The sequence below is a fragment of the Oreochromis niloticus genome, linkage group LG15 (assembly GCF_001858045.2).
Source record: "Oreochromis niloticus isolate F11D_XX linkage group LG15, O_niloticus_UMD_NMBU, whole genome shotgun sequence".
Lineage (NCBI taxonomy): Eukaryota > Metazoa > Chordata > Actinopteri > Cichliformes > Cichlidae > Oreochromis > Oreochromis niloticus.
The window spans coordinates 19,647,595-19,664,710 of record NC_031980.2 but is presented as its reverse complement, the minus strand read 5'-3'; the positions used below and the strand labels follow the sequence as shown (position 1 = coordinate 19,664,710).

The 17,116-nt window shown below is 41.0% G+C and overlaps 1 protein-coding gene across 1 annotated transcript in view; it reads right to left on the bottom strand.

Annotated features, from left to right (window-relative positions):
* afdna (afadin, adherens junction formation factor a) overlaps positions 1–17,116 on the bottom strand; it is a 114,906-nt gene that overhangs the window by 52,540 nt on the left and 45,250 nt on the right. Inside the window, 9 exon segments of the mRNA XM_025899205.1 lie at positions 1,216–1,421; positions 4,403–4,470; positions 4,581–4,651; positions 5,823–5,892; positions 10,291–10,538; positions 11,350–11,444; positions 13,383–13,427; positions 15,641–15,781; positions 15,974–16,058. Coding sequence (XP_025754990.1) covers positions 1,216–1,421; positions 4,403–4,470; positions 4,581–4,651; positions 5,823–5,892; positions 10,291–10,538; positions 11,350–11,444; positions 13,383–13,427; positions 15,641–15,781; positions 15,974–16,058 — 1,029 coding nt within the window.

Here is a 17,116-nt window from a genome sequence, read left to right as displayed (position 1 = left end):
CAAGGATCACTTTTATCTTTGACTTTGTACAGTAACTTAAGATTTTGCATTGCTTAACTAAACTTCATGCTATAAATATTTTATAGAGTATACAGAGCTGGATCGAAAAAGTTTTTTCACTCTTATTCTTCCTTTTAGGACAGGGATGGGGAACTCCAGGTCTCAAGGGCCGGTGGCCTGCAGGTTTTAGATCTCACCCTGGGTCAGCACCCATGAATCAATCATTACCAGGCCTCTGGAGAACTTCAAGACATGTTGAGGAGGTAATTTAGCCATTTAAATCAGCTGTGTTGGCTCAAGGATGCATCTAAAACCTGCAGGACACCGGCCCTAGAGGCCTGAAGTTCCCCACCCCTGTTTAGGACATGAAACTGATTGATGTGATCAATTTACAGAACATTTGAACACACTAGAAGATCAGCTTGCCATCAAACTGTAGGTAAAACGATTTCATAATCTACAACTTGTTGTGCCCAGCTATCTGTCCCACATTGCGATATGACGCTTGGTTTAAAACCCGCTTAAATATGAAAATCTCATGTGTCTAACTCTTGTACGGAAAAAATTGAGGGACTGAAGTTGCTGGGAAAACGAGGAAGAATTTCCACCATTTTTCAAATTTGGCTGTTTTTAACGTGGCATGGCCCGGAGTTAACAAAAAGTTTTAACAGATGGTGAAAGTCTTAATCCTCTTTCATACAGACTGTTTCAATTAAAACCAGGCATTTTTAGCATGTTTATTAAAACTTCTTGCAGATGTTTGTCTTAACGCAATATTAAACACAGATACCTCTATGCAGTTTTATTTAGAGGAGGAGATCTCGAAAAAGTCTTTAAAAATTACTGTTTTGGCACCGCCTCCCTCCCCTACAAAAAACAGCTACAAGACCGGCATCAAACTTGACATTTTAAGTAACAGTAGCTCCATGTCAAGTCATAACAGGCTTCACATCTCCAGCACGTAACACTGAGTGATGGACAAACAGAATCGAAAGCACAACTGTGGAGAAAAACTGCTCGACACAAACACACACACACACACACAGCTTACAACAACTACAAATGTAGTTTTGTAAGAACACCGCTGAGCGTCACCTAATATTCGAAAAAAGCAGGAGGAGCATGAGAACGAGATAACGTGCAAATTAATCGATGATTTGATTCGACTGCTTCTAAAAATACAGTGAAAAGACTTTTAAAAGACGCATTACTGACCTGGATGACTCCTTCCATCATGCTCACCATCTTGTTGACGATGGCGATGACCTTGTGCGTCCTCTCTGACGGCGACATGTCGAGCCGGTACGTGGGCGACAGGACGTAGCGGCAGGCCATGTACAGGACGTACGTGGGCGAGAGTTTGAAGTGAACTGTGGAGCTGTTGGTGTAGTTGATGATGGCAGAGAGGAAGGTGTCTTCAGCTGGATGAACACAGAGAGATTACATTCGATAAAATCTTTGTGGCAGCCGCCGTTTGTCAGAGGATGTAACAGATTTCACGTGATTAATTAATAATTAATTAATAAACCTGCAGCTTAAGTAATCACCCACAAACCAAACTCATGGTCATGGTCGCATGTATGGGTGAGACAACAAAGTCTGACGCAGGAAGGGTGAGTTGGGTTATGAAAACATGAATTAAAGGCTTCTTAGACACCAAAACAATGGAGAACTGAACTGATGACTACAGAGCATTTTCACTTCCAGTCACTTTATCGCAGTCCTACAGTAGAAAACACCGGAAATGTGTTAAAGAGGCGAGCAGGAGTTTTATTTATTTCCTTGTTTCCTGTGTTTTCATTCATCATTTCATTCAGATATTCCTTGTTTTGTCAGTTAATTCAGCAACTGGTTCCTGGCTTTATTCATTCAAGCTGTTATTTATTCTGATTCCATCCATTCAGGTTTTTTTTTGTTTGTTTTTTTTAACCCACTCAGCCATTCATTGATGAATGCATTCATGTTAGATTCATTCATGGATTCTCATTTTATTCTTTTTTATCTCGTTTCTTTTTGCATTAATCAGTCATTTTTCTTTTCCCCACTGTATTCACTGATAAATAAAACTTAACTTTTCTTAACTGTCTATTTTTATAATAATAATAATAATAATAATAATAATAATAATAATAATAATAATAATAATAATAATATTTTATAATATTTATTTATTTATTTATTATACTTCTAGTTTATTATTCAATTCATTCGTGTTTTTATTCATCTATTCATTTATTTTGGCTTTCATTCATTCATTCCTGCCCCTTCTGACTACAATCTCCACCTGTTTAACTCTTTCACTATTGCTGATTTTTTAAATTATTATTTCATGGAATACCAGTTCATCATTACAGCTGATAATAGTAATTAATGAATGCAAAGGTTTTATATATTATCTCTCATTAAAATCTGTGTATGTGAAGGCACAAATGAATGCACACAATAAATCAAACTGCACGTTCAAAGTGTCGGCCCACACCGCCTCTGAGCTGTGGGAAGCAGTTTGCATCAGTCGCTTTGGCGGTGCAGATATTGGCTGCACATGCGTGTCATGTTGAAAACACCAATAAAACCAGCTGCCTCACTTTAGAGTCATTCAGTTTCAACTCGATGCCAAACTGGTGGCAGCTGCACTTTAGCAGCTACAACACTCCATATGAAAACCTGAAGATGAGACAACTGCACCTTTTCTGCCTCTTACAGCACATGGTTGGGCTCCCTGAGGACTGTGGGTAGGAGACTCTACACCACTTTATGACCAAAAACCATCTTTTGCCTGGAAAACAGATGATCTCACACACACACGGTGCCAAATATATTGTAGCACTCTCAGAGCGTGCACGCTGATAGACTCGGGCCCGGAGCAGAAGAAGAGTCAATAAACAGAAGACAAAGGCTTGAAGCGTTCGTGGCTACAAAAAGCGTGGGAAACGAAACGTTGCACTGCCGTCTGGAACTCAATTATCATGAATTTAACATCCAACAGCAACAAAGAGTTCTGAAATCATCTAATAAAGGATTCACTAGAGACATTAGAAAATTAAATGCCGGGGATTAGGAAAACTCAGTCCAGCTCTGAGGTTCCCTCCACACTGGCAGACAAAAGGAGAACTTTCACTTTATTGCTTTATTAAAACAGGAATGCACAGTTCGAACACGGCTCAGAAAAATGCAGAGATGGAAATCATGAAGCTCAATATATCTCTGTGATGTACTCAGACACGTAAAGGCAGAAACACCCAGATTTAGCAGTTTTCATACAGGTACATGCACCACAGCCCCAAACTTCTCCACCGTTCAAAGTGCACGAGAGAACAAAAAAAACCCTTTGAGGCCAGTCAGGCATGAAATGGTCTTCAACCTGCCAGCTTCACAGGAATAAGTTCCACAGGAATGTTCCTGGGTTTGAATCCAGTCTGGGGCCGTTCTGTATGGAGCCTGCATGTTCTCCCTGTGTCTGCATGGGTTCTCTCTGGGAACTCCAGCTTCCACCAACAGTTCAAAAACATGCATTGGGTAAGGGTTAAGTGGTGATTATAAATTGATTGTAGTTCCCAAGGGTCTCCTCCCAGATAAACATGCCCCCAAAACCTCCTGAGGCATTGTTACAAGACTCTAAGATCCTTCCAGATGAAGCTCTGCAACCTTCCTCTAAGGCTGAGCTCACTCACCTTGCAGAGCAAACTCATTGTGGCTGCTTGTATTTTTAACTTTGTACTATTGTTCATTAACTTGCTCTCATGACCAAATATGAGAGCTAGAACATACATAGACGTCTCTTTTACAACAGTCTGATACAATGCCCGTATTACTGCTGATAAGTGAAGGTGAAGGCTGAGGTCTATGGACCCATAAATCCACCTTTCCGCGTCATGTCTCGAGAAAAACATCCTGAGATATCTGCCTTTCAACCCAGAGAGGGCACTTCACAGTCTCACATTTGGAGGTGTCGACCTCCAATGCTGAAGGTCACACTCTGATAAATCAAATAAAACCAATTGGCTTCAAAAAGCAGCAATGACAGTCCCATTCACCCCGGCTGCACCCGCAGATCTTGTTCAAGCATATCACAAACAGGCTCAGAAACGAGGAGCAACAACCACTGTGAACGTGCTTGACTTTGTGCCACAATGTCAAATAGGATTTTAATGATTATAATGGCTTTCAGACTTTCATCGCTGCAGGTCGGCGAGGTGAGAGAAAACGTGAAAAGCCTCTGAACTGCCTGCATTAACCATGACACCGTTATTGAGCAGCACTACTTCCAGCGCGGTCAGGTCAGGTTTGTCGGTCCAGGACGTTACGACAGGAACTGAAAGGGTTCAATAGTTTCCAGCTATCGACTGTGTCACTGACACAGTGAGGTGAATGAAGAGGCAGAAAGTGATGCGTGAACACTCACAGTTGTCTCTGAACTCTATGCTGGCTGGAAGAGTCAGCTCTGTTCTGTCGGCTGAAACATCCTGAGACCTGATGAGACAGATTCAAACCATGAGGAGAGGAGACGCATACAGAGGGGAGAAGAAGGATAAGCATGAGGATCAAGAGAATCCAGGGTATTGGAGGAAACCATGTCTGACCTGCTGTCCTGCTGCTCTCCTCTGATCATGGGTTTGACCATTCCTCTCTCCATGTCCAGCTTTCCTGAGCTCTGAAAACACAGAGAAAAAAAAGAAGCTTCAATTAAACTTAACATACGAAAATTAGTCCCTTATTATATTTTAAAGATACTGACTACAGTCCTACAAGGCTTAAATGCAGCGTGGGGAAACAAATCAAAGTTATGTAGGATTTAAAGTAAGATTTCTTGGCAGAACTACTAACAAGCAGCAAAAGCAACATGACAACACTTTTTCCACTTTTCATCAAGTTTTTGTTTCTTTGTATTGAGTTTCAAACATTTAAAAAAAACTTTTTACTGCTTCTCTAGAGCTTTTGCAGTTAATCAAGCCAATAATCAAATGACGAAATTAATCTGTGGCTTTAATCAGATTTTTAAATAATCTGAGTTAAACTTCTTTGGAGTTAAATGTTGGATGAAATGCACTCAAGCAGATCAGCAAATCAACACCGATAATCAACAAAAGACTTAATTATTTTTGGAAAACCCATGAGAGTCATTTTTCTCCTTTTTGTCATCAGCTGCTCTCTCACGGACGATTGTGGAATCATTGTGTTTTTATAATATTTATAATATGTGCATAGTCTTTCCCTTTGAAAATAAAACACCTTAAGATGTGTCATGATTTGTCACTCTATAAATGACATTTAACAGAAATTTGAAAGATACAAATAAATACCACCGATGTGCATAATTATCATAATAATAATGGCTCCATATTTTTAAATCTATGAATTCTTCTACCACTACTAGAAACTATAGTAGTTTTGTTCCCCCTTGCAAAAAGAAGGCTTAAATAGTAGGTGGGTGGAGCTTCTGTGCTCGCTGTGACAGCTGTGCACCTGTGTTGACAATAGCTGAGATAAGGCATCATGCAGAGCAGGGGGAAAAGAAACTGTCAAAATTGGCATGTTTAGAGCAGCCTGAACAGCGATTAATGAACATAAACTAACGTCACTATTTGAAACTAACTTTAAAAGGAGAATCCACCACAGAAGCAGTGCAGTAAACAAAAATATGATGATGACTTTCAGCCAGTCTGCTTAATAAAAGATCAGACAAAATGGTGCAAACATAAAAATATTAATAGCATAGTGTTTAAGAGCAGAAAGCAGAGCAGAGAGAATTTTGAATGGAATAAAGTGTATACACGAAAATGAGTGGGTGTATCTTTTTCTGTCTGTGTGCATGTGTGTGTTACCTTGCTGGTAGGCAGGGCTCCTCCACTGTGGACGTCTCCGTGAAGGTCGAAGGTGGTTTCTGGTACGCTGCTTCAGAGGGGAGACACAGACATTCAGAGGTTCAGATGAGGAACTGCGCTCTCCACAGCTGACTTTTCATTACTGACGTCGACAAGAGCTCAGACTTAAACCCAGACACACACACGCGCTCACTTATCTAACTTACCGTCACAGAGGAGAGCGATGGGCGTGAGAGGCAGTAAAATAGACTCGCTGATATTTGCACACAGATAGCTCGCTTTATGCATGCACACCCTTACATAACAGTCTAATTAGTTATAGAGAAGCCACGCCACGAGTCCTTACTCACAGCAACGCCAGGATGTCGCGCGTGTGTGTGTGTGTGTGTGTGTGTGTGTATGACAGCAGTCGTTTAAAAAGACAGGCTTCTGCTTTCACAGCCCACGTGACAGCAAGGCATCAGTCGAATAAAGAGCACAGCACAAACACAAAGCATCAGTGCTTCATGTCATCGACACGGAGATCTCCATCGCGCACACAATAAACAAAAGCAGCCAAACAAGGTTAAACCATTACCAGCACCACTACATCAACATAGACAGAGAAAGTGGACTGATTGTTTTTTTTCCTTTCTTAAACTCAATTTCTAGTCAAATTAAGTACATTAAGTACATTACATTATAAACAAACTCATAACTCCAGTAAAAACAAATAAAATATTAAAATCTTTCTGATGCTGCCATTTTCAGCTTTTGAAAACAGATTCTAACATCTTTAACAAGATGGTCCCAAATCCCAGCGTGGGAATCAATGACAGGTGTCATGTGATCTCAGAAACTAGACAGTCATGTGAATCAGGCTCAAAGCCACACAACCTCCGCAGCTGGAAAATAAATACTATGTAGATGTGCCAAAGACTGCAGTTCCTCTAACAGCCACCTGGGACTGGCTTCAAAAGTGAGTCGAACCCCACAGGCTCCCACGTCACCGCATTAAAAAGCATGTTTTAGCCTCCACAGATAGCTTTCCCTTTCACAAACTCTGTTTTAAAGTGCAGACCATTTAATAAGCTTGTGCTTCAGTTCTGGTCTGTTAATTAGCACCAAAGATGGCTTTCTGTGTGTTTTAGCTGTACTGTACACTGTACTGCACTGTGATGCCGCCTGTTTGTTAGTTTTATGAAGCCTCAAAATGAGGGTTTTCACTATCGCAGTCTTGGTTTTTTGAAACCAGATGCGATGAACGAGATGTGGATCTGACTGTGAAACCACACACATACCCTGGATAACCCTGGAAAAGCCTCAGGATGACTAGAATTTACAAAATGCACTCAGTGTTTGACAAAAATAAGGCCTGAAATCAGTGACTCATGCATTAAAGTAATGAAAAATGTTTACAGAGATGGAGATAGGACGATGAGAGTCAACTTAGACTTCTATACCACCAGAAACCCTCTGCAATCAGAGGAGCTGAGTCCTGTTGGCCATTAAAAAGAATGAAGGTGTAATTTTTCAGTCTTTGTCCATCTTTATACCATCTGTGGATGCAGCTTTCTAACCAATAAGGCTGCCATTATTTGATAACTCAGCTGGTCCCTTTAGGGGCCCACCATCTCACCCTGCCATCCTTGCATGTCTTCCAAGACGCCATCATTTTAAATGGTCACTTTCAATTCAATTTTATTTATATAGTAGCCTCAAGGCACTTTATGTTGCAAGATAAAGACCCTACAATAGTACAGAAAACCCCCAACAATCAAATGACCCTTTTTAAACAAGCAGTTGGTGACAGTGGGAAGAAAAAAAACGCTCTTTTAAGAGGAAGAAACCTTCAGGAGAACCAAGACTGCATCATAGCAGTATGAGCACACAGCAATACCATCTGCCTTTTCTCGCAGTCTCTACTCTGACAGAAAATTCAAAACAAACACACCACAGTGCTGCTTAACCTCGCGTCTTCTCACTAACAGTCTTCTTGCAACTCGCCTCATTTCTTTGTTTAGAAAGCATACTATTGTAGTCCTGCATCTGTGCCGCACTTCTGTCAGCTGCTAACGGGTCAAACATGCAGACCACAAAAGGCTGTTATCCTGATAAAAAACATGAAAAACAGTGTTTAAAATGTGAATCTGCCGTGTCATGCGTACTGAGATTACTTCATAAGGATCTGATAATGATTTATTTAAAATGATCTCAAATTAAACATGATACAGATTCAAGTTCCTTTTTAGGCTTCTGGCCGGTTTCATTCATTTTTTTCTCTTACTCACTGACAGTGAATACAGATGAAGTTAAGAGGGAGCAGATTATCAAAGGAACAAACACTCATTCCCTTACAAGATCATCTGAACCACGCCAAAAAAAAAAAAATCCTCGCCAAACTACTGCAGTAATCGGCCTAAACATTATGACGAGTCCTCAGCTTGACTGTGGGCTAGGTATCCTGGTATGTTTGTGCAGCAGGACACTGGAAAGCAGCCCAGAAAACCACAGGGATCCACATCCACAACTTCAGACTCCGTTTTTGAGCTGCACAAAATGATCCCTGGTCTTAATATAACTCCTCAGTGTTCTCATTTCTGGTAACATCATTTCACAATGCCTCCAACTGAGCTGACAACTGAAAAAGTTCCCAAAGGAGCTGATCAATAACAAAAAATCTAATAAAATGACCAAAGTACTATTTGAACCATTGAGAAATTGGATTATACAGGTGCACTTCTTGCTTATATAGAAAAATAAAAATGGGTTTTCTGCCATTTTGGGGCAATGAGGAAAATTTTCCCTTTCGCCATCGTGATACGAAAAAAGCTTAATGTAAATTTAAGCTCAATATTCACACATTTTCTGTAACTCCTGGGGGAAATATGGAGCTCTTTAACTTACAAAAAATCCACATATCCATGACCCGGAAGCTAACTTCATCTTCCTCATGTTTGTATCTGGACAGGCAGAACTGGCTAAATACAGCCTTTTTTGGCTTCTATTGATACATTCTCCCTTCATAACACCTCTACACTGGGTAAAACTCATCCAATGAGACTCTGCCAAGTCTTAAACTTAAGGGCAGCATTTGAATCAACAGACACAGACAGCTGTAGTTGACCTGCGCTGATCTGAACCATGCCTGTGCTCCTGGAGCCTTTTACAGCATTTTTAATGGAAATGTCTGACAAATATAATGTGTTGCTGTTTGGGACAGCCCAAGCAAGAGATTTATGACTCTTGAGCAGCATAAGTACCAACATTAAGACTGTATATAAAAGACCAAGTGGCTACTTTGATCTTTTATATACAGTCTGTGGACTTCATTCATCCTGAGTCTTTTTTTTTAAGCTGAATTATTTTATTGTCACATTTTGCTGCTGACATGTGGAGCACTGAGAGCTGTATTTTCATATTAAACATGAATTTTGAGGTCTTCCTCTATAGCCGAGGTTACTAATCAAAATCACCTGATGGGAGTTTCTAACTGGAATGCAAACCTGTGTCAAAGCCTCTGAGGAACATGTTGTGAAAGCAGTCACAGCCCACAGCTAAATACAGGATTAGCTCTCTTTTAAAACGCTGCACTGATGTATAATTTTGTGTTTGCTCAGCAAGCGCTCAACCCTAACAAACCAGCTCTTAAACACATAAAAAAAAAAAAAAAAAAAAAAAAAAAACCACTCCCAGGCTGGTGGATTAATTTCAACCAAGCAAAAATGTTGTGCTCATTTTACTCCAAAATAATTTTAAGGTTTATTTCGTCTGAAGGCAAAGCTTACAGAGGCAAACTTTACACTCTAGATTGTTAAAAAACAAATTTAAATGTGTTCATGACCTTGTGAGCTTTAGAAAATACTGAGCACATGCTTATGAAAGAGTGCTACAAAAGATAGAGGACAATTTCTTGAATCATTTGTAGAAACTAATTCATGCAGAAATACACCCACAGTTGTGAGTTAGCGTTTTGGGTACTTACAGACTTCTCTCTTTCTCTCTTCCTTGCAGTGTTAGTCATCCATTAAAGACTTTTAAGTTGTTTCTCTTTTCCTTCACTCATCCCTAACTTTCTCACACTCTCCTTTCTCTTCTTATCTTGTATGCTCTCCGTCTTTCTCCCGTTAGTGTGTGAAACTCCAGCGACGAAGAGGCCACACCCAACACCATGTTGATCAGATTAGAGGGCAGCCTGCCTGCCGTAACCCCAGACCTCCGCTCTTCCTCTCATTTCCCTGCTCTCTCCATCCCAGACTCCCTCCTCCCACTTTTCCTTCCCTTCATCTCTGCTTCCGCCTGCCAACTCCAAACCTCATCCTCCCTTCATTTACAATAACACCCTATTCTTTCTTTACTGTTGATAGACTTCGAGAAACTGTGTGTATAGAGGTTGAAGAAGGAGGGATAGTAAGAAAAATTGATGTCCATGAGTTGGAGGTGAAAACTTTGCATTCAGACACCCACAAACCCTTTTCCCAGTCCTCACCCAGACTTGTGTCTGCTCCTCGGTATGGCCGGTTCTCTCTTCCCTCCCTGGTCAAACATCGGGTCCACGAATTTGAAGACGTGAGCAGAACCGAACTGGATGGTGGAGCCAGAACGCAACATCGTCGTCTCGATAATGCGCTGCCCGTCTACAAACGTGTCTGCGTCAGGGCCGTGCGGCGTCACTGTCACCATGCCTTCGCTGTGCATGAGGTTGCAGTGGTGGGGCAGAATCCCCGGACCGAGCAGCTGAAGGCAAACACAGCAAGTATATCAGCTACATAAGCAGAATCAGGCTAAAACTCCACTTTTAACCTGTAAGTCGGGCTGGCTTCTGGCAAATAAATAAATAAATGATTACCCTTCTGCAGTCAGTTTCACTTGACTTCAAGCTCCCATTAGAGCTGTGCACTGTCTCCCCTCTCTACAAGCTTAAACACCCTTGCTGTTTAGTTTAACTCGAGCCAGGACGGCCAAGTAAAAGTATCATAAATTAACCTTGGAATGATCATCAGCTGCCTGATGCTGACTTTGTCTCTGGATTTTCACCTGATCGACTTTCAAACAACAGTCAGCTGCAGCTGCTCAAGTGTGATGGCCCTTATGGCCAAAAACCCCCCCACTGGTCAGCATCTCACTCCACCAGCTACACCTCTTTGCTTTTCATTTGAATCATATTTAAAGACAGCTTTTTAAACTGCAGTAACGTCATGATGTTTGCATAATTCTACACCGTGTGTGTGTAAGAGAACACTGAGTGTGAGGGAATTCCACAGGGTTTGCATCAGTGCTTGGATGCACTGGCATCAAAACTTGGCAGCCAAATACTGAGAGCTTTAGAAAGACAGAAATCTTAATTTAAAATTGCAATGTAGTATTTTTGAAAAAAAGAGAGAAATTCTTGCATTAATATGTGCAGTTTATATAGTGCAGTATTCTACAGTCTGTAATGCACCACATGTTCACAGAAAATAAAATATATTCTGTTCAATACAGTTTCATAAAGTTTAGTTTGAATAATTTCCAGTTTGAATTTTTTGTATTTTAATGGGGTGTTTACCTGGATGGCTCCGTCGTCTGTGCAGTCTGAGCCGACCTCAGTGATGCTGTGCTGAAGCCGGTACAGCTTGGGTTTGTCCCGAGAGTCTGAGCCGTCTGAACACACACACACACACACACACACACACGTTCAGATTTAGCAAACAGGTAAGGCTGCACTCACATCACATTTTAAAGAAACGGCATACAGGTTCACTACACAAACTCACACATACACCGATTCACTGAAATCCCAGTAAATATTCAGCATTACTACAGTACAGAGTCAATACACAGTGACATATGGAGAGCTGTGCATTATGCACTGCTAATGTGGCACAGAGTGTGGGTTTTTGGTGGGGCTGCAGTGCAGTTATTGATATTAGTAAGCAGGGGTTTAGTAAAAGCAAAGCAGGGCATTAGTTCAGTGAAGGGAAAGGGATAAAATGTGTGTGTGTGTGGGGGGGGGGGGGGGGGATATCAGGGGAAAAAAAAAACCCCACATATGACCATCTTCTAAAAATAATACTGTAGTCAAAAGGCAGCTAATATAACAGATCTCCATAGATTAGAAGGTTCTGCTATACTGACTCTCAGTTTTTGTTTTTTCCATCAATTCTGTGCCGGTTAAATGTTTAAGGATGCTAATCGCGAAGAGCCGAGTGCGTACTTTCACTATCTTTAGACCCTCAGTCATAGGAGCCACCCTTGCATATTAGTATTTTTAGAATATTTGGACGACCGAATTTATTTTTCATTCTAATGGCTCAGTGACATGAGTAGAAATATGACGGCTAACTCTCTGCAACTAGAAGGATGGAAAAAACAAACAAAAACATGGTGGTTGATAAATATTTAATTTCTTTCTCTTTTGGCAGCTGAATGAACGCGCTGCAGAAACCAGATCCCCTTGCAAAGGCAACCTGATTATAAGCAGGTTTGCATCTAATTTAATAACACAGAGACTGCCAACATGTTGCAATCAATCAGAGTTGGTCCACAACGATGAACACAACGTCTCTGCATCATACCGCTTTAACATCGACCAAATATTATAATCCTACATAATATCAAGGTTCCTCCATCATTTAACAGTGAAATCACCATCCTGCTGTAACTATGTCACTATTTGTGAAGAATTCCTAAATTCATGTTTCACATCTATGAGGTTTTGGTTGAAACTAACTGTATATAACTGCCTAATGACCATTAAATTTGCAGTAACAGTGACAGCAGACCGACTCCATCTTATTGCCATTTTATCAAAGCTACTTTGAAGACACAGCTGATGGTCATCTTTGAGTGTTGCGAGATCATGAGGTCACACGGTTGCAACTGCAGTCTCCAGACACCATTTTCACAGTGTAGCATTATGCTCGATTTAGACTTCTGCTGTGAAATAAAGAAGCCAGTGATGGTTGCAGCTTCTAGCATTTTTTTTACCTGTGCAGGCTGCACTGACAGTGGCATGTGGTTACATTTCTATGCAGGTGGACTTCAGGTAACATCAAAGTTTATGATGCAGGATTTCAGAAAGATTTGCAGTTACGACTATTTTACAGGTAGATTTAACACAGAAGTATTATTCCCCTGTTTTGAGTTCTTCAGTCTTTCGGTCAGGTATGAGGTAACTCACTAGAAACGTCACTCCGATTATTATGCATTTGCGAGCTTCCAGCAATTGGTTAAATAAATTGATTTAGTAGTTTTGTGTACCCTTCAAATAAAATGAATGTCAATCTGCAAAAATGCTCCCAGAAAGGTCTTAGTTTTCCTTCTGATTGGCTGGATATAATGTTAAATCCTATTTCTTACTAAAACTTTATATCCTAAAATGTATTTAAGCTGTTACTGACTGTTTTAATGCCAACACAGAAAGTATTAAATAACTCTCGTGTAAAATGTAAATAAATTGTTTAAATCACTTTTTCGTAACCTCTGTACTAGTGCCTAAATCAAATCTACAACATGTAGCAGAGCTGTTTGACCACTATTGGCCAAATGAGGAGTTTGACCCCACCAACAGACACACAGGGAGGTGCGGTAGATTTTTACCTTCGTGGTGCCGATAGGCGTAGTAGGCATAGTGATTCCCTCGCCCTAGGCAGGCAGGCAGGCACGGAGGTAGGAGGAGACATGCACAGGCCCCACACGCACACACACACACACACACACACACGCACGCATACGCACCATGCCATAAAGAAGGTGGGAAAGAAAACAGACAAATAGCAGAGGGTGAAAATGCAGCAAGGAAGGGAAAAAAAATACCTTGTTAACCCGTTAATTGCATGGAAAGCAGGCAAACACACACACACACACACACACACACACACACACACACACAAGATATTTTAAAAGGGCTCTCACTGTGTACATTTGTCCTAGTGTCCAAATTTTAAATGAATTAAACAAAGCAGTCCTGTAGATGAATTTACAATTTACTTGCAGTGTGCACTGTCTAGTTTACAGAGTATATATCTTAAACCAAGTCATAACAAAAAAGATCTTCCCAACAGTTTAACCACTGATCCAAACAAGTATGCATTTTGGTGGCATTACGTTGCCTGCCCTGACTTTGAGGTTAATGCATCTTTATCTGTTTAAACTTGTTATTTTTGGTGACTTTGTGGTTTATTTCTCACCTCAAGTGTTTTCAGAATCAAACTTGAGGTTAATGGTCTGCTTTTTTAAAGTGTAAAATTTTGGTTTTAGTTTAAAATCCAAGAGCAGACAGAGTGGTGCTCATTCAATCAGGTGGTACTGTAAAGGCTGTAAAATGGGGAGAGCACCAACCAGTCATCTATTGTGATGCTTTATAGTGGCTCGCCTATGCCCCACAGTCAGCTTTGCCCTCTGTTCGTCATATCTGGCTTCATAAAGCTTAGATGGTGATAGAATTCTCAGCTTGAGGCTGAGACATCCCTTATGCCCATCTTTTAAATACAATCTATGAAGAAAACACACTGAGGGGTATACTTGTGGTTACAGGACTTCCCTCAGTAGCCCTGACATCACTTAAATACTGGAAAGTCATTTAAAAGTAAAAAGGACACAGATTACGAAGTTTCTTTTTATCTTAAGCCTTCTACAGGGTAACCTCAGTGTTTTGTTTTGTTTTTAATAGAAGTGGATAAAAGTCCAGTTAATTAACACACACTCGCTCCCTCTCTCTCTCTCTCTCTCTCTCAACTCACACAGACACACACACTTTGCCAAGCAGCTGTTATTTAGAAGAGCCACCAAATCAATTTCCCATCCTGGCAGTCTTCCACAGTCAGTGACCCGTCAACCTTACAGTAGATGAAGTAGACGTGTTAGTACATTCCTGGATAGGGCCCACTGGTGAGCCAATATCATTCCAGCACCACAGTTCAAACCAGTTCAAGTGCCGATAAGAATTGGGTTCACCAACAGGTCTGATAGGTTAATGGCATGAGAGGAAGAATGACAAAAAGCCCAATAAAGAAAGAGAGGGATCAGTAGCATGAAACAAGCTGTTAGGGTTGTGTCATATTGAACAAGACATGGGTAGGTTTCTCCAAAATGCCCTTCGAAAGGCTTTCACAACAAATAATCTGGGGTTTTATGTACTGCATTCCAGCTGTTATTACACCACTGTAACTTACCTCTTACAGTATGAGTGGTCCCTATCCCGTATACTCTTACATCAGTAAGCAATTTCACCAAACGAATTATCTGATGTTAGAAACCCTTCAGGCAGGTATAACCTCAGTGCAACAAGCATAAAGGCTGAAGATCTATTGTCCAAGTCTTTTTTATTCTGTGACTTCTCATAGCGCACTCGTGTGTTTTGGAACCTTTAAGAATCCATATTAAAAGCTACAGCTCTTTCTGATGGGGGGATAAAAGGAAGTCAGGCAGCTGTAGCACGCGCCAACATCTCCAGCTATTTTTAAGAGCTGTCTGCAGCTTTCAGTGATCGTTAACCGCCCGCAGTGGTTTTTACACACTGACAAAATGCTGCAGTGGCAGGAACAGAAACCACAACACAGCTGAAAGTGGTGAGAAGATGTGGGAGCAATAATGTAGCCGCATTATAATGTGCTTCACTCACCTCAGCAGGGAACACGAAGACAGACTCACCTTTGACCAAACCTGAGTGTTTTTTAATGCAGCTACACTGCAGCCTGTTGGTCATTGTTTGCCATTACAACAACAAATCAAAAAAAAAAAAAAAAAAAAAAAAAAAAAAAAAAAGCTGCTTCCGCTGGTCCTGTTAGTCACCTGTAATGCCTACCAACACTGACAGCAAAGAGGAAGGGTCACATATGATAGTGTTGTGGTCCTACCTGGGCTCAGCTCCACTAGATAAGGCAGTTTCTCAGGAGGCAGCGAGCTGTCCTTCCCTCTGAGGCCCTTGTCATCCCCTTTCCTTCCCTTCCTCCCCTGGTAGTCCGGAGGTCTCTTCTTCAACTGGAACACTAATGCCCCTGAAAATGAGGAAGACTAAATTTTACCACCTGTACTCTCAGCAGAGATTTCACATGTTAATATACAGTAAGAAGATCAATGGTCAAAGAAAAATTACATTTTAAAAAAAAATCTGTAATTTCAGTAAACCAGCAGCAGGGGGCGATAGTGACCAAGAAGAGAGGGGACAAGTGCCTGAGTGTGTCTTTTACCTCTATCAGCAGGCCAGTCCCTGAAGATCTGCAGTGGACACTCATAATCGTCCAGAATCACCTCCTTGCCCGACTTATCATCTTGCTGCAAATAAAAGGAGACGAACAGCAAATCAATTCATAGTTTATTCACATTTCATGCAGCTGTGCTTATTTTTGACTTATTAAACAACATGTTATAACATCTCCAGATGTTGCAGTTTAAAAATTGGTTGTTTTCCCATGTCCACACGGTCCATAATCCCCATTAACTAGTTTTCCAAGACACAATATAAAGAAAAGACGTCAGCCACTAATCCTGTTTTTCCACATCACACCGTCTAAAAATGTGCGCTGACCTGCAGCTTGTACTGGTTCAGTTTGCAGCTGAGTGCAGAGCAGAGTTTGGGGTGGGGGGGGATTAGCACCTCAAGTCTGAGGCCCTGGTATTCAGTAAGAGATGGATTGTTTTGAGGAAGCGCTACTGTCTCAAGTGGAGCATCTCAAGTACCTTAGGGTGACGTTCACAAGTGGAGGAACAATGGAAAGTGGGAGAGCGACAAGTGGGCTTCTACAGCATCTTCAGTACTGCTAAGTTCTGGTGAGCTAAGGGGCATAGGTTTTAATTAACTGGCAGGGCTATGCTCTTACCATCACCTGTGGCTATGGGTAGTACCAGAAGAAAAAGATCATAAATACAGGCTGTAAAACTTTGTTTCCACCGAATGCTGTCTGGATTCATACTACACAATATCAGCTGATTGAAACACAGAACAAATGTGCAATGTGTTCGACAGTTCATCCTTCTAACTTTGTGAAAAAGACAGAAAAGACACACTGACTGTGTTAGTGGTTACAGGTTACACATGTCGTCGCCTCCAAAATGTCCAATTTAAACCTGCAAAAGCCTTGTAGGTTGATAATTGCACAAAGGTTAAAGGGGGAAAAAAAAAGTTTTCCTCAACTTCAGTGACCTTGACTAATATGAGCTGATGGAGGAAATGTGAAAAACTATGAATAAGAAGATCACCAGGATCATACACGTCACCACTGTGTGTATTTTTCTTTCTGGAAATCCCTAGCCAGCATTTCCTTCCTGATGATATCACTTCAATTTTGAAAGCCAATAGGGGAGCAACGAGCAGCTCATCATGTCTCCAACTC